This window comes from Chlorocebus sabaeus, chromosome 11 (genome assembly GCF_047675955.1).
Source record: "Chlorocebus sabaeus isolate Y175 chromosome 11, mChlSab1.0.hap1, whole genome shotgun sequence".
Taxonomy (NCBI): Eukaryota; Metazoa; Chordata; class Mammalia; order Primates; family Cercopithecidae; genus Chlorocebus; species Chlorocebus sabaeus.
The window spans coordinates 129,900,588-129,917,821 of record NC_132914.1 but is presented as its reverse complement, the minus strand read 5'-3'; the positions used below and the strand labels follow the sequence as shown (position 1 = coordinate 129,917,821).

At 51.5% G+C, this 17,234-nt stretch overlaps 1 protein-coding gene across 1 annotated transcript; it reads right to left on the bottom strand.

Annotated features, from left to right (window-relative positions):
* Positions 1-2,784: 2,784 nt before the first annotated feature.
* PXMP2 (peroxisomal membrane protein 2) lies at positions 2,785-17,224 on the bottom strand. The gene is made up of 5 exons (XM_008005310.3): positions 16,905-17,224; positions 14,509-14,622; positions 12,187-12,349; positions 6,409-6,528; positions 2,785-3,151 (listed from the first exon to the last, which is right to left on the bottom strand). The coding sequence occupies exons 1-5, from the start codon at positions 17,024-17,026 to the stop codon at positions 3,083-3,085; spliced, it is 588 nt and encodes a 195-aa protein (XP_008003501.1). The 5' UTR covers positions 17,027-17,224; the 3' UTR covers positions 2,785-3,082.
* Between the last annotated feature and the right edge of the window lie 10 nt (positions 17,225-17,234).

Sequence of the window (17,234 nt, the reverse complement as noted above, 5' to 3'; positions counted from 1 at the left end):
GAATGGTGTGAACATGGCAGGTGGAGCTTGCAGCGAGCCGAGATCATGCCACTGCACTCCAGCCTGGGTGACAGCGCGAGACTCCGCTTCAAAAAAAAAAAGCCTGTTTTCTGATGACTATTCAAGAGTGTGAAACTAAAAGCCGCCAGTCTCTGCTCTCCCCTGTGTGCCTGACAGTACTCAGTAAAGGGGTGTTCAGCGAATTGACTGGATGCGGGCTGTGGTAAGCCACATAACATCATGCGAAATCTTCTCCAGTGAATTCTCTTGACCTTGCCTTGCCGTGACACTCTGATACCCTGTGATGAGGTGGTAAAGACGGTGGCTGAGGACCTGGCTGACTGCCTCTGAATCAGGACTCGTCTCTTGCTAGCTGAGGGGTCTTGCATTCCCCACATGTGGAGCAGAGAAAACAATGGCACCTCCCTCTGGGCTGCTGCAGGATGCATAATGCCAACCCTGCGCAGCTCTCAGAAGAGCTCTGGCACAAAGCAACCCTGAGCGGTGTCAGTACTGTGGTCTCTGGATTCTAATCCAGAATCTGCTCTGAGATCCAGGTTCTTAATCCTCCATCATGGCAGCGGGGTGGGACTCACTGGGAAGTGGCAAGTTAGAGGGACAGTCAGAATTGTCACCTTCCGCATCAATTGCAAGGGCATCTGTTACTTTTGCAAATGCCCTAAGCTTCCTTTGGGAACGGCCCCACCTTAAATATTCTGAACTGAAAGAGCAGTTCTTTGAAAACCCACGGCAAGCAGGACATGAGCAGGCATGAGTGCCACCGTCTTCACCGCCACATCCTTCATGGCACCCGGGAGCTAGAAACAGTCTAGCCACTGATGGACAGACGGACAGGCAAAATGCAGTCCATGCACACGGGAATGTTTCAGCCTTTTAAGTTTTTAATTTTTATTTTATTATTTCTTAGTAGAGAGGGGGTTTCATCATGTTGACCAGGCTAGTTTCAAACTCCTGACCTCACGTAATCCGCCTGCCTCGGCCTTGAAAAGTGCTGGGATTACAGGCGTAAGCCACTGCACCCAGCCCTATGTTTATTTTTTATTTTATTTATATATTTTTTTGAGACAGCCTCACTCTGTCGCCCAGGCTGGGGTGCAGTGGCATGATCTTGGCTCACTGCAACCTCTGCCTTCCCAGTTCAAGTGATTCTCCTGCCTCGGCCTCCTCCAAAGTAGCTGGGATTACAGGCGTGCACCATCACACCCAGTTAATTTTTTTTTTTTTTTAAGACGGAGTCTCGCTCTGTCACCAGGCTGGAGCACAGTGGAGTGATCTTGGCTCACTGCAACCTCTGCCTCCCAGGTTCAAGCTGTTCTCCTGCCTCAGCCTTCCGAGTAGCTGTGATTACAGGCACCCGCCACCACGCCCGGCTAATTTTTGTATTTTTAGTAGAGACAAGGTTTCACCATGTTGGCTAGGATGGCCTCGATTTCTTGACCTCGTGATCTGCCTGCCTTGGGCTCCCAAAGTGCTGGGATTACAGGCGTGAGCCACTGCACCCGGCTGCTAATTTTTTATATTTTTGGTAGAGATAGGGTTTCACTATGTTGGCCAGGCTGGTCTTGAACTCCTGACCTCAAGTGATCTGTCTGCCTCAGCCTCCCAAAGTGCTGGGATTACAGGGGTAAACCACCGAGCCTGGCCTATTTTTATTTTTTTTTTTAAAGAATCTTAAGGACAATCAAAAGTCAGCCTTTTTTAAAAGGAAAGAGGGCCGGGTATGGTGGTTCATGCCTGTAATCCCAGCACTTCGGGAGGCCAAGGCAGGCAAATCATGAGGTCAGGAGTTTAAGACCAGCCTGGGCAACATGGCAAAACCCCTTCTCTACTAAAGACACACAAAATTAGCCGGGCATAGTGGTGCGCACCTGTAATCCTAACTACTCGGGAGGCTGAGACAGGAGAAATCTCTTGAACCCAGGAGGCAGAGGTTGCAGTGAGCTAAGATTGCGCCATTGCACTCCAGCCTGGGTGACAGGGCGAGACTCCGTCTCAAAAAAAAAAAAAAGGAAAGAGCCTCAGTGCAGTTGCTCCCACCTGTAATTCCAGGAGTTCAAAGACCAGCCTGGGCAACACAGGAAGACCCCATCTCTACAAAAAAAAAAAAACACGGCCAGGTGTGGCTGGGTGTGATGGTGAGAACTTACAATCCCAGCTACTTGGGAGGCTGCGGCCGGAAGATGTCCCAGGGGTGTGTGTGTGTGTGTATTTTTTTTTCTTGTAGAAATGAGGTCTCACTGTGTTGCCCAGGCTGGTCTCAAATTCCTGGCCTCAAGCAATCTTCCTGCCTCTGCCTCCCAAAGTACTGGGATGACAGGCATGAGCCACCACGACCAGCTACGTGGTAAATTTTCTTTTTTTTTTTTTTTTTTTTTGAGACGGAGTCTTGCTCTGTCGCCCAGGCTGGAGTGCTGTGGCCGGATCTCAGCTCACTGCAAGCTCCGCCTCCCGGGTTCCCGCCATTCTCCTGCCTCAGCCTCCCGAGTAGCTGGGACTACAGGCGCCCGCCACCTCGCCCGGCTAGTTTTTTGTATTTTTTAGTAGAGACGGGGTTTCACCGTGTTAGCCAGGATGGTCTCGATCTCCTGACCTCGTGATCCGCCCGTCTCGGCCTCCCAAAGTGCTGGGATTACAGGCTTGAGCCACCGTGCCCGGCAAATTTTCTGTTTTATGTGTCGTACCACACACACGAAAATTTAAAAAAATCTGGCTATGCATTTCTTTCAAAGCAACAGCAATTGTTCTGAGAGATTAAAGTCACCATTGAAGAGCCTACATTATTGTTTATTGTGATCCTAATTCGGTCCACAGTAACAATTGAAATTGCCTCTACTAAATGTTAAGTTTCTGGGGCAGCACCAGCTGAAGTCAGCGACTGCCTTTTTAAAACACAAGGTTCTGACATTAAGAGATTTCTGTTTCTCTATCCATCATTTTCGGGCATCTTGAATCACCTGATTTAGAGGCAGTGACGTCCTGACTGGGTTGGTTCTGCTCTCGCTGGGCGGGTGAGACACCCAGACCCATGTCCACAGTGCATCTGATGTTCTCCCAGCGGTCGTCACTTCCCCAGGGAGGCCAGGTAGGCATACCAGAACAGAGCTGCCAGGTTGGCGAAGAGCACCCGGAACTGCCAAAAAGAACAGTCCAATAGACCACGGTCAGTGGGAGGCCGTGGCCAGTTATCGAGCCTCAGTCACCCAGTTCATTCGTTTACCCGTTTGAACGGGTTGTCGGCTGGTCCAACCACCCATCCATTACTGCATTTACTGAGCCTCTGTTTGTACCAAACGCTGTGCTAGGCCCCTAGCAGAGAAGAGTGGAGAAGAAAAATGGTCCCCTAGTTACAGTGTTCACAGGCTACAGCGGCCCAGGAATCCCAAAGCCAAGTCACGCTCCTTTTTCCCACTTCACTGCACACCTTAGCTCCTGGTTTGGCCTTTCTCACTCCAGGACCAGCCATCATGCAAGTGGCTGCATCCTCCTGGGGGGACACAGCTGACGAACAGGGGACGGGCCCCAGACCTTCCCTCCTCTCTAACCATCGCCATCCCACTGCCCTGCTTTGGTGACTCAGCAGCTTCACCCTGCCACAGAATTCCCTGGCCTGGTGCTGTCTCTCCCTGGCATGTGGTGCTATGAAAGTAGCAGCCTGTCTGTCTGGTTAGTCACCGCGTCCCCGAGTCTGGCAGCATGGCACACAGCCACTGCTCAGGAAACACTTGCTGAACGAATGCCGCTTCCTCACCCACCTGCACACACCTAGGATGGCGACTCTGCCCCCACGCTGCTCAGAGGCGCAGCTTCCTGGCTCTCCCCTCTTCCATCCCAGATCCTCCATGCTCCCGGCCAGTCTGTCTTCTCACCTGTCTCTACTTCCTTCTCTAAATTCCCGAGAACCGGTGGCCTATGGCTGTAGCTTCCTTAGCCTACTGTTCTTTAGTCACACTCCCTGGAAAATTCTTTATCCTTCCTGCCTTCTCACCTCCCCAGATGCTGACCACAGCTGGACAAGCCCCAGCCCCCTCTGCCCAGAAGTCTTTGTTTCTGCAGTCAGCGTGCTCTCCCGTCCTCCATGTGGCCAAACTTGCCCCTTCTGTATCCCCTCACAGTGCCCACCTGGCTTCCTCTCCCCTCAGTCCCAGCCCCTGGCCCTCCAGAGGAGAGGCACCTAGGGGCTTGAGGCAGGATGTCCCACTCTCCTTTCCGCTCAGCTGTCCCTTTCTCTCTCCTCTGTCATCACAGAGGGTGGGGCCTCTGTCCCAAGCACCATGGTGAGTGTGCGGGGGACTCGCATCCACCTGCCTCTTTAGGGGATCCCGCAGAGCCACTCTTTCTGGACATGGGTGTTTGCCCATCCCACAAGCAGCTTCACGTCTGCACCCACCACGTCCACATCTCGAGTGTCAGAACCCCCTCTGCCACCCAGCCTTCTTCCATCGCTTCTCCTCACCTCCTCTCAAACTTTTTAAAATTCATTTTTATAAAATAGAGATGGGGTCTCACTATGTTGCCCTGACTGGTCTCAAACTCCTGGCTTCAAGTGATCCTTCTGCTTCGGCCTCTCAAAGTTCTGGGATTACAGGCATGAGCCACCACGCCTGGTCTCCACAAACTTTGAGATCATGTTCTAGACTTGTGAGTTTTAAAATAATTCCCACCCACTCTTCAAAGCAATCTGGCTTCAGCCCCATAGAGCTGAAATTGCTCTGGGAAGGGCCACTGTTAAAGCCAAAGGAAATTTTGTTTTTATTTTGCTTTAACTCCTGGCAACTTTGGCTAAGGGTGAACCGCCTCTTTGTCCTGTCTATGTGCGCCCCTGTTTTCCTGCTGCTTCCTGGTGTGTGTGTTTGTGGTGTGTGCAGTGTGTGTGCACACTGGGCCGCCTCCCTCCTCTCCCTCGGGGGTCACCCTGGTCCTCTCCTCCCTCCTGGGCAGGGCTCAGAGCCGGTGCTAATGCAGGAAGGCTCTCTACAGCTGAGATCCAGCCACTGCAGGCCTGTCCAGGTCCTCCCTAGCGGCAGCCTGGGCTGGGATGGTACCCACCTTTCCCAGAAGGGCCCTGTGTCTGGACTGTTTGGACCAACAACACAGGCTCCACACAGCTGCTGTCTTTCTAGGGGTCTGGAGCTTTGGGGCAGCAGGCAGGGATGCCTGCCCACGAGTGCCAGTAAAACCCTGATGGGCGGCACACTTTGTGGGGGAGGGAAGCACGTGGCTCCTGCAGACTCTGCCAGGCCTCCTCCTGCAGCATCCTGGGGTGTCCTGCCATGCTGCAGGGGCGCTGCACCCCATCCTCCCAGTGTGGGAGTGGTCCTGGGGACCCCGGCTGTGCATAAAGACATTTGATCCCCGTGGCAGAGCCTGGGGCTCCAGCCTCCGCTCCACCAGCCCAGCCCCAATCCGACACCTTTGACTCAGTCCCCACAGCAGCTCCTTCATGCACAGGATAGCGGAAACGCTCAGTTTCCCCAGAAGGTCTTCACTCTGCACCTGGACAGGCCCACCCCTCGTCCAGGTGAGGCAGCCCTTCCAGGTCAGCGGCAGGACCCATGGCCGCACAGTGCCTGCCTTCAGGCTCAGCTGTAATTCATGAGCCCAAGGACAACGAATGCTTGGTTTCTTTTTAACATTTTATTTATTTTTTGAGACAGGGTCTTACTCTGTTGCCCAGGCTGGAGTGCAGTGGTGCAATCTCAGCTCACTCCAACCTCCGTCTCCCAGGTTCAAGCGATTCTTGTGCCTCAGCCACCTGAGTAGCTGGGACTACAGGCACCTGCCACCACGCCCAGCTAACTTTTGTATTTTTAGTAGAGATGGGGTTTTTGCTATGTTGGCCAGGCTGGTCTCAAACTCCCGCTTCAAGTGATTTGGCCGCCTCAGCCTCCCATAGTTTTGGGATTACAGGCGTGAGATACCGTGACAGTCTTTTTTTTTCTAAGTATAACTAGAGTTTATTTGGGTTGAGTTTGAGGACTGCAACCCAGGAGCATAGATTCAAGTTGCCTGAATGTACACTCCTGGAACTGGGAATGTTTCAAAGGCTAGGAAACCCAAGGGCATCCCAGGCATGGGGGCTTTTAATGATAATTTGCTGAACAAACGGAAGAGGCAAAGACACCCACTCTGGACACCCTTGTGTGTTGCTTCCTGAATCCAGAACTAGCAATGATTCAGGGTCACGGGCAAAATCCAAGGCTGGCTGAGGAGTCTAGACACGGTGAAACCAAGTCCAGTGGAAACTACAGCAGAAAGAGGAGAAACGAAAACGAAAAAGAAAAAGAAAAAGAAAAGAAAAGAAAAAAGAGAGGGGAAGGGGAAAGAAGGAAGGAAGGAAAAGGCTGACAGAAAGTAATGTTGGCAGAGGCTGAGCCCCATGGCCCTCACCTTCAGAGGGATGTAGTTGATGTTGATGAACTGCACTGGTGTCCACACCCTCCAGTTCATCCTTAGCGCTGGCCAGAAGCCCCCCCTCATCTTGGTAGTGAAGGCTGAGGCGTCTTTCCCCTGCAAAGGAGGGAAGGCAGGTGGTGAACAATCTCACTGCCCATCAGAACTGAATTCCGGGCACCCAAACCCTAATGTGATGGTTTTTAAACTGCTACTGGATTTTGTTCTGTGTGTATGCAGACAGCACACACGTGTACTCAGCACTGCGGCTCTAAGGAGCCAACCGGTAAGATGGAAAATAATCAGTGAGATGCCAGACAGCAGCCTGCTCACGCTGGCGGTGATGTGTGTCCCGGCCCATCACTCCTTGAGGACAACCGGAGGAGGTGACTCCCAAGGCTGGCCCTGGGCACCAGAACTGCTACTCAGAGCTGTGTTGTCAGTTCCTCCCAAATAACCTCCAAAGTCGATGTCTTTCCAATCAAAACTTGTTAGGAGTTACGAAAAAAAAAAAAAGGACCCCGGAAAGTTGATTCTAAATGTCAGCTGGTGGATTCAAGACCTGCACCCAAGCCCTGAAACCATGAAGATCCTAGGAGCAACTTCTCTGGACGTCAGCCAAAGACAAAGAATTTGTGACTAAGTCCTCAAAAGCAAATACAGCAAAACCAAAAACAGACAAACAGGACTTCATTAAACAAAAAAGCTTCTGCACAGCAAAAGAAACAATCAACAGACAATCTACAGCATGGGAAAAAATATATGCATATTATGCATCCTACAAAGGGCTGTTATCCAGAATCTACGAGGAACTCACACAACTCAACAAGAAAGAAATGAATAACCTCATTAAAAAACTGGGCAAAGGACATGAACATTTTTCAAAAGAAGAAAAACAAGTGGCCAAGAAACATATGAAAAAATATTCAATATCACTAATCATCAGAGAAATGCAAATTTTTTTTTTTTTTTTTTTTTTTTTGAGACGGAGTCTGGCTCTGTCGCCCAGGCTGGAGTGCAGTGGCCAGATCTCAGCTCACTGCAAGCTCCGCCTCCCGGGTTTACGCCATTCTCCTGCCTCAGCCTCCGGAGTAGCTGGGACTACAGGCGCCCGCCACCTCGCCCGGCTAGTTTTTTGTATTTTTAGTAGAGACGGGGTTTCACCGTGTTCGCCAGGATGGTCTCGATCTCCTGACCTCGTGATCCGCCCGTCTCGGCCTCCCAAAGTGCTGGGATTACAGGCTTGAGCCACCGCGCCCGGCCGAGAAATGCAAATTAAAACCATAAAGAGATACCACCTCACACCAGTCAGAATGGCTATTATTAAAAAGTCAAGTGGCCAGGCGCGGTGGCTCATGCCTGGAATCTCAGCACTTTGGGAGGCTGAGGCGGGCGGATCACGAGGTCAGGAGTTTGACACCAGCCTGACCAACACGGTGAAACCCGGTTTCTACTAAAAAAAACACAAAAATTAGTCGAGCGTGGTGGCATGTGCCTGTAATCCCAGCTACTCAGGAGGCTAAGGCAGGAGAATCACTTGAACCTGGGAGGCGGAGGTTGTGGTGAGCCGAGATCGCGCCACTGCACTCCACCCTGGCTAACACAGTGAAACTCTGCCTCAAAAAAAAAAAAAGGTCGGCCGGGCGCAGTGGCTCAAGCCTGTAATCCCAGCACTTTGGGAGGCCGAGACGGGTGGATCACAAGGTCAGGAGATTGAGACCGTCCTGGCTAACCCGGTGAAACCCCGTTTCTACTAAAAAATATAAAAAACTAGCCGGGCGAAGTGGCGGACGCCTGTAGTCCCAGCTACTCGGGAGGCTGAGGCAGGAGAATGGCGTAAACCCGGGAGGCGGAGCTTGCAGTGAGCTGAGATCGGGCCACTGCACTTTAGCCTAGGCGACAGAGCGAGACTCCGTCTCAAAAAAAAAAAAAAAAAAAAAAGGTCAAAAAACAATAGATGCTGGCAAGAATGTGGAGAAAAGTGAACACTTACATACTGCTGGTGGGAATGCAAATTAGTACAGCCTTTCTGGAAAACAGTATGGAGATTTCTCAAAGAACTAAAACTAGAACCACCATTCAATCCAGCAATCCCACTACTGGGCCTCTACCCAAAGGAAGAAGAATCGTATCAAAAAATCCCTGCCCTCGTATGTTTATCACAGGGCTATCCACAACAGCAAACACATGGAATCAACCTAAATGTCCCCCAACAGAGGACTGGATAAAGAAAAAGTGCCATAAATATACCACGGAACACTACTCTGCTATAAAAAAAGAATGAACTCAGCCAGGCACGGTGGCTCATGCCTGTAATCCCGGCACTTTGGGAGGCTGAGGCAGGAAAATCGTTGAACCTGGGGGGCGGAGGTTGCAGTGAGATGAGATTGCGCCACTACACTCCAGCCTGGACAAAACAGCAAGACTCTGTGTCAAAAAAAAAAAAAAAAGGCGCATGTCTTTTGCAGTGACACAGACTGAACCAGGGGCCATTATCCCAAGTGAAACAACTCACCAATGGAAAGTCAAATACTGCTTGTTCCCACTTTTGTTTTTCCAGATAGGGTCTCGCTGTCTCCACTCTGTTGCCCACGCCAGCTGGAGTGCAGTGGGTGCGATCACGGCTCACTCAGCCTGAACCTCCTGGCATCAAGCCTCAGTCTCAGCCTCCTGAGTAGCTGTGACTATAGGCATGTGCCAACACAACCCTTCGATTTTTAATTTTTTTGTAGAGAAGGGGTCTCACCATGTTGCCCAGGCTGGTCTCGACATCCTGGGCTCAAGTGACCTTCCTGCCTCAGCAGATGTTCTCACTCATAAGTGGGGTTTAAACAGTGGGTACACATGGACCAACAGAGGGAAATAACAGACACCAGAGACTTGAAAAGGTGGCAGGGGCAGGAGGGTTGAAAATCACCACTGACTACTTGGGTGATGGGAACTGAAAGCTCAGACGTCACCACAGCAAAGTCACATAAGAAATTTGCACTCGTACCCTCTAAGTATATACAAACTAAAAAAAAATTTTAAAGAAATGCTTAAATATTTTCTTGTTTAAAGTAAGGGGGAAAGCTGGGTGCGGTGGCTCACACCTGTAATGCTAAGGCGGGCATATCACTTGAGGTTGAGACCAGCCTGGCCAACACAGAGGAACCCCATTGCTACTAAAAATACAAAAATTAGTCGGGCATGGTGGTGGGCGCCTGTTGTCCCAGCTACTCTGGAGGCTGAGGCACAAAAATCACTTGAACCCGAGAGGTGGAGGTTGCAGTGAGCCGAGATTGCACCACTGCACTCCAGCCTCGGCGACAGAGCGAGACTCCATCTCAAAAAAAAGAAAATAATCCAGCAAAAGAACAAAGAGTCCAGATAATTGCCTGTACAGCTGGAAATGAGAATATTTCAAAATACTGGGGATTGCCCAATAAATGGTAATGAGAAAATTTGCTATATAAGTAGAAAAATCCATACAGACGTCTATCTCCTACTGTACACAAGTAAAACCATAAGGATACCAGAGGAAAGTATAGGAGAATATTTCTGTTATCTTCCTGTAAGGAAAGGCATGAAGGAAAATAATGTCATATTTGAATACATGAACCTTTAGAACTTCTGTATGGAGAAGTGATTGGTTAAAACAAATTACTTTCAGGACAGAAGGTGACGCTGGGTGCGGTGGCTCACACCTGTAATCCCAGCACTTTGGGAGGCTGAGGCGGGTGGATCACGAGGTCAGGAGTTCAATACCAACCTGGCCAAGGTGGTGAAACCCCGCCTCTACTAAAAATACAAAAAAATTAGCTGGGCGTAGTGGCGGGCACCTGCAATCCCTGCTATTCTGGAGGCTGAGGCAGAGAATTGCTTGAACCCAAGAGGCGGAGGTTGCAGTGAGCTGAGATTACGTCACTGTACTCCAGCCTGGGCGACAGAGTGAGACTCCGTCTCAAAAAAAAAAAAAAAAGGTGACACGTCTCAGACACACAGCACCACCCAGCCAGTGCTTCTAGAGACAGTGAGGATTTGAAGGTGCTCGTCAACGGGGAAGGTGGGACAGTCAGAACAGACACATCTGCTGAGTGCAGGTGAACATGTCTCCCAAGCATTGGATTCCAACTGGGATTATGCCGGTAGGTGAACCTCCAGGCCCAGAACTTGCACAGGCTTCTGTGTCATCATCAGGGGTCTCAAACTTCTTGTGCCACAGATCTCTTTGGCAGTTTAGTGAAGCCTGTGGACCCCCTTCTCAGAATCATGTTTTATAATGTATAAAATAAAATATGGCCAGGCGCAGTGGGTCACACCTATAATCCCAGCACTCTGGGAGGCCGAGGCAGGTGGATCATCAGGTCAGGAGTTCAAGACAAGCCTGGTCAACATGGTGAAACCCCTTCTCTACTAAAAATACAAAAATTAGCTGTGTGTGGTGGCGGGCTCCTGTAATCCCAGCTACTCAGGAGGCTGAGGCAGGAGAATCATTTGCACCCGGGAGGTGGCGGCTGCAGTGAGCTGAGATCGCACCACTGCACTCCAGCCTCGGCAACAGGGTGAGACTCTGTCTCAAAAAAAAATAATAATTATAAATAAATAAATAAATAAATAAATAAAATAGGACTACAAAGGAACCAGTAATACTGAAACACAGTTATCAAAATATTCAGAAAAAATTTTGACAGACTAATGTGTTTATTTCTATTTTTTTATTTTATCTTTTGAACCAGGGTCTTGCTCTATTACCCAGGCTGGAGTGCAGTGGTGCGATCTCTGCTCACTGCAGCCTCCACATCTTGGGCTCAAGGGATCCTCTCACTTTAGCCTCCCGAATAGCTGGAACTACAGGTGCACATCACCACACTGGCTCATTTTTTAATTTTTGGAGAGATTGGTTTTTGCCATGTTGCCCAGGCTGGTCCCGAACTCCTGGCCTCAAGCTATCCACTGGCCTTGGCCTCACAAAGTGCTGGGATTACAGGCGTGCACCACTATACCCGGCCCTGTTTCTTTCTTTCTTTTTTTTTTTTGAGACAGAGTCTTGCTTTGTCACCTAGGCTGGAGTGCAATGGCGCAATCTCAGCTCACTGCAACCTCCACCTCCCGGCTTCAAGCGATTCTCCTGCCTCAGCCTCCCAAGTAGCTGGGATTACAGGCGCCCACCACCATGCCTGGCTAATTTTTGTAGTTTTTAGTAGAGACGAGGTTTCGCCATGTTGACCAGGCTGGTCTCAAACTCCTGACCTCAGGTGATCCACCGGCCTCAGCCTCCCAAAGTGCTGGGATTACAGGCATGAGTCACTGCACCCGGCCTGTTTCTTTCTTTACATAGTGACAAGACCTCTAATGGCAGGTCCAAGTAGTAATGAGCATAAATGATATTTTGAGATATCTGTAACAACTAATATGTGATATAAAAATATCTGATTAGCTGTGTGTGGTGGCACACACACGTAGTTGCAGCTACTTGGGAGGCTGAGGCAAGAGGACTGCTTGAACCCAGGAGTTTGAGGCTGCAGTGGGCTGTGATTGTACTACTGCACTGCAGCCTGGGTGACAGAGTGAAACCCTGCCTTTAAATAAAAAAATAAATAAATAAAGTGACTGTACTGGGTACAAACAGGTCCTGCCAATACTAGACGTTTGCTTCCTGTATTCATAAAGGAAAAGGCAAAATTTCAATTTGAGTGAAAAGTTTGCAGACCCTCTGAACTCTGCTAGGAATGTCAGGTGAAGAATCCCTGTGCTAAATGAAGAGCTGCAGTAAGTGCTGCAGCAGACACCCACCTCCAGAAAGTTCATGATGAGGAAGAACAACATGAGGAAGGCCGGTGCAAAGACGAGGCGGTCCAGGAGGAGCCTCCTGAGCCCTGCCAGGGGGACCTCCGGAGGGATCCAGTGTTCCATGAAGAGGTAGAAGAAGTGACTCAGCGGCCCTGTGAAGAAGAACCTGAGGCCCCCCGGGGGTGTGAGCCAGGCTATGGTTCTCTGGATGTGCTCTTCTCCGGTCTAGCTTCACCCCCAAATCCCAGGTCCTAAGCCCTGCTTCCTCATGTCCCTCAGTATTGGCCACACAGGTCTGTACAGACAAGTCAGCTTCAGGGGCACTCTGTTGTTCTAACAGACCAGACTTGCTCCTGCTGTGTGTGGACTCTGTGCTCCGCACTTCCCTGCCTAGCCATGGTGGCTCGCTCCCCCTGCTGTGGACTCTCTGAGCTCAGTGCTTCCCCGCCTAGCCATGGTGGCTCGCTCCCCCTGCTGTGGACTCTCTGTGCTCAGGACTTCCCTGCCTAGCCATGGTGGCTCGCTCTCCCTGCTGTGGACTCTGTGCCCAGCGCTTCCCCACCTAGCCATGGTGGCTCGCTCCTCCTGCCGTGCACTCAGCGCTTCCCCGCCTAGCCATGGTGGCTCGCTCCTCCTGCTGTGCGCTCAGCGCTTCCCTGCCTAGCCATGGTGGCTCGCTCCCCCTGCTGTGGACTCTGCGCTCAGCACTTCCCTGCCTAGCCATGGTGGCTTGCTCCTCCTGCTGTAGACTCTGTGCCCAGCGCTTCCTCGCCTCGCCATGGTGGCTCGGGTTGTCCCAGCACGCATGCATGCCTGTGCTAACACTCTATTCCAGGCCCTAGTTCCTTTTCTGCCTAGCACTGTCCTTATCTCATCTGTTAGGTTAGTCTGTGCCTCTCTTCATCCCTAGAAGGCAGGCTCCCCAAGGCGGGCTACGTCTTCTGTCCACTGCAGTGCCCAGAACAGGGCCTGGCTTTGAGAAGGTGCTCAATAATGAATCATCAGACATGTTCCTGGTTGTAGAGCTTTTCATCAAACTCGCTAGGCTAACTGGCAAGGGCGGGACCTGGTGCTGCACTCTGGCTTGCGTGCATTGCTACTAATCATTCCCCTGTGTGCTTGGGAGAGAATGGAACCAGCTGTCACATCTACTGGGACAAGAGGCCTTGCAGTTCCATAAAATTTGGCAATAAAAAGTGGGGCCTTTCAACTTGTGACGTTGACAGTCTTTAAATAAGTGGTTCTCAGTGTGTTTTCCCACTCGGTCACAGGGTGTTATGTGGCCTATGCAGGGATTCTCAGTGGGGAAGGGGACTGAAGTCCTGGGGATGGGAAAACTGTACTTGGATGAGGCCTGCTAGGTGATCTTGTCACCTGCCCCTCTTAGGGGGATTACTGCTTTAAACACATTATGGAAAAATCCATGATGATTCAAGTTAGCAAGCTTGTAAGCATAAAAATGATCTTCATGAATTCTGAATTAAAAAAAAAAATCACTGTAGTTGGAAAATACTTCAAATAATCCATCTGTAACATTATTGTTGGCCAAGAGCTCAGGGTGGATTAAATTGGTAAAACTCTTGAATCACTGTGCTTTTGCAATTCAGAAAGTGGTTCAGAAACTGGACATTTTTGAGGGTACCTAAGCATTTCTTTTCTGGATATTTACACTATGAAAATAACAATAAAAACTAATTGGTCATATTGGAGTCAGTTTTCCTATTCCATGAGCCCAGTCGAGGACGCTTTCAGGGTTTTTGAATCCTGAAGTATGACTTTGAGTTACTTGCCCTCAAGTTTGCCTCTCAGCCCAATTAAGACAGTCGCCCCCACCCATCCAATCAAAAAGAAACATGATAAAACCACAAATATGAGGCTGTAATCCCAGCACTTTGGGAGGGCGAGGTGGGTGGATCACTTGAGGTCAGGAGTTCAAGACCAACCTGGCCAACATGGTGAAACCCCATCTCTACTAAAAATACAAAAATCAGCTGGGCATGGTAGTGTATGGCTATAATCCCAGCTATTCCAGAGGCTGAGGCAGGAGAATCACTTGAACCGGGGAGGCAGAGGTTGCAGTAAGCCTGGGTGACAGAGGGAGACTGTCTCCAAAAACAAAAAAAAAGAAAAAACAGAAAAACCACATACATGTATATATGCCATACAAACTATATGAACCATTCGAGTTTCTTCCCATGATGATTACTACAATGTTTTTTAAAAACTCATATTATAAATGAGAGTACTCCAACTACTTGGTTTTGGTGCCCAGCTTGGTTGCACTCAGCGGCTACAGGGTAAACCCACCCCTTGTATGGCACTCACCCATAAACAGCGTATCTCAGAGGCCCACCGACATCTAGACTTCTAGAGTTTTCTTTTTTCCGCTTCTTCTCAATCATCTGGGCCAGGAAGTTCCCAAGTGCTGACAAAATGCCACTGTGGAGAGGGAGGTCATCAGAAAACAGAAGTGACCAGCAGGAGGGTGTCCCCTTCCCACAGGTGAATGAGCAGGGCCGTTCTGAGGCCATGCAGCAGATGCAGGGGCGGCGGGGGTTGGAATTATTGTTAAAGGGGCTCAATGTATACTTCTTGTATCCAAAGGTGGAGACCGCCGGGCGTGGCTCACGCCTGTAATCCCAGCACTGTGGGAGGCCGAGGCGGGCAGATCACGAGGTCAGGAGATCGAGACCATCCTGGCTAACACGATGAAATCCCGTCTCTACTAAAATTATAAAAATTAGCCTGGCCGGGCGCGGTGGCTCAAGCCTGTAATCCCAGCACTTTGGGAGGCCGAGACGGGAAGATCACGAGGTCAGGAGATCGAGACCATCCTGGCTAACACGGCGAAACCCCGTCTCTACTAAAAAATACAAAAAACTAGCCGGGCGAGGTGGCGGGCGCCTGTAGTCCCAGCTACTCGGGAAGCTGAGGCAGGAGAATGGCGTAAACCCGGGAGGCGGAGCTTGCAGTGAGCTGAGATCGCGCCACTGCACTCCAGCCTCAGCGACAGAGCGAGACTCCGTCTCAAAAAAAAAAAAAAAAAAAAAAAATTAGCCAGGCAGGGTGGTGGGCGCCTGTAGTCCCAGCTACTGGGGAGGCTGAGGCAGGAGAATGTTGTGAACCCCGGAGGCGGAGCTTGCAGTGAGTGGAGATCGCACCACTGCACTCCAGCCCGGGCGACAGAGCGAGACTCTGTCTCAAAAAAAAAAAAAAGGTAGAGACGGGGTTTCACCGTGTTAGCCAGGATGGTCTCGATCTCCTGACCTCGTGATCCGCCCGTCTCGGCCTCCCAAAGTGCTGGGATTACAGGCTTGAGCCACCGCGCCCGGCCCCGTCTCTACTAAAAAAATACAAAAAACTAGCCGGGCGTGGTGGCGGCGCCTGTAGTCCCAGCTACTCGGGAGGCTGAGGTAGGAGAATGGCGTGAACCCGGGAGGCGGAGCTTGCGGTGAGCTGAGATCCGGCCACTGCACTCCAGCCTGGGCGACAGAGCCAGACTCCGTCTCAAAAAAAAAAAAAAAAAACAAAAACAAAAAAAAAGAGGTGGAGACAGTGGACTTACATACATAGATAAGGACAAGCGGCTTTCCAGTATCAATGTCAACCTCCTGGCTGTGATGTTATACTGTAACTTTTGCAGTTTGGGAGTAAGGAAGCTGTGTGGTTATGAAAGGGCAACAGGACGGCCCTATCATGACACTGTTCTGCATTTTGACTGTGGTAGTGAACACGTGAATGTACAGATGTGATAAAACTGTACAGAACAGATACAACTACAAGAAAAATGGAGAAATCTGAATAGGATCTGTGGACTGTGTCCATGCCATGCCCTGGTTGATACTGCACTGCAGTTTCACAGAATGTAACCAATGAGGGACACTGGGAAGGTGTACAAGGGATCTCTCCACATTAGTCTTGTAACTGTGAATCTACAATCAGCACAATAAAAATTTCCATAAAAATGTGGAACACGCCCAGTGGCTCCCTCCAGGCCTTGGTTTGTATTTGCCTTCTGAGAAGCTCTCTGGACTATAAAATCCAAAATCCCTAGCACAGACCTAGACACCTTCTGGATCAGATCCCTGGCGATTCCCTTCACATCTCCTGCCTCTTGCTCAGGGTTCACGTTCTCCACACACAGATCTTATCTTCCCTCCCTCGGGACTGAGTCCAAGCTGCACCTCTCCCAGCCTTTAACGCCGGCCTTCCCTTCAAAACCTAACAGGGACCTTTGCCCTGCTGTTCCCTGTGCCAGGAGAGCCTCTGCTCCACTTCTTTACACAGCCTGTTCAATGTCACCTTCTCAAAAAACACCTTCCCTGGCCCTGTCTCCACCCGCGCCATGAGGACCCGCTCCCTGGCCCTGTCTCCACCCGCGCCGTGAGGACCCGCTCCCCTGGCTGTGGCTTCCCCGGGTGCGCGGGGCCCCTGTCGGGTCCTTGGGTGGAACCTCAGCGCCGAGCCCCCAGGGTCCGGGCGGGCCCTCCACGCGCTGGGAGGGCGGGACCCGCGAGGCGCCTCACAATCGCTGACTGGGGACGCGGGTGTCGCCGCGGGAAGTTCAGCGCCGGGTCGGAGGGCGCCCGCTGCGGGGGCTCTGACCCGGCGCGCCCCCAGACTGGTCCCGGCCCCGCGATCCTGTCCAGGCCCCGCGCCACTGCGGCCGACCTGGGGCCGGGGCGGCGTCCGATTCCCGCGCCGGCCGCGCCCCCGCTCACCTGGTGGCCGCCTTGGTGAGCACCGGGTAGAGCCGCAGGAAAAGCAGGTACTGGGCGAGCGCCCGCCGCGGGAGCGCCCCGAGCCCGGCTTCGGCCCGCAGCCTGGACGCGGCCGGCGCCATCGCCTCCCCAGCGCCGCGCCGCCGGGGACATCGACCCCACCTCAGGCTGGCCGGGCGCAGAGCCCGAGGCGCGGAGCGCGGAGTGGGGAAGGCCTGACATTTCCGGCCGCACCGCGGTCCGCAGCGCCGCCCGGTCCCAACCCCACGGTGCGGCGCGCGCGCCTCCGCACACTTTTCCCCGGTCCCTGCCAGCCACCTCCCTCGCCGG

Bases quoted from the DNA above. Each gene is read 5' to 3' on its own strand.
- PXMP2 (XM_008005310.3), bottom strand. From the start codon at position 17,026: ATGGCGCCGGCCGCGTCCAGGCTGCGGGCCGAAGCCGGGCTCGGGGCG. The intron at 14,623-16,904 runs GTGAGCGGGGGC...CCCTCTCCACAG, and splicing joins CTCACCAAGGCGGCCACCAG to TGGCATTTTGTCAGCACTTG. The intron at 3,152-6,408 runs GTGAGGGCCATG...TCTTTTTGGCAG, and splicing joins TCAACTACATCCCTCTGAAG to TTCCGGGTGCTCTTCGCCAA.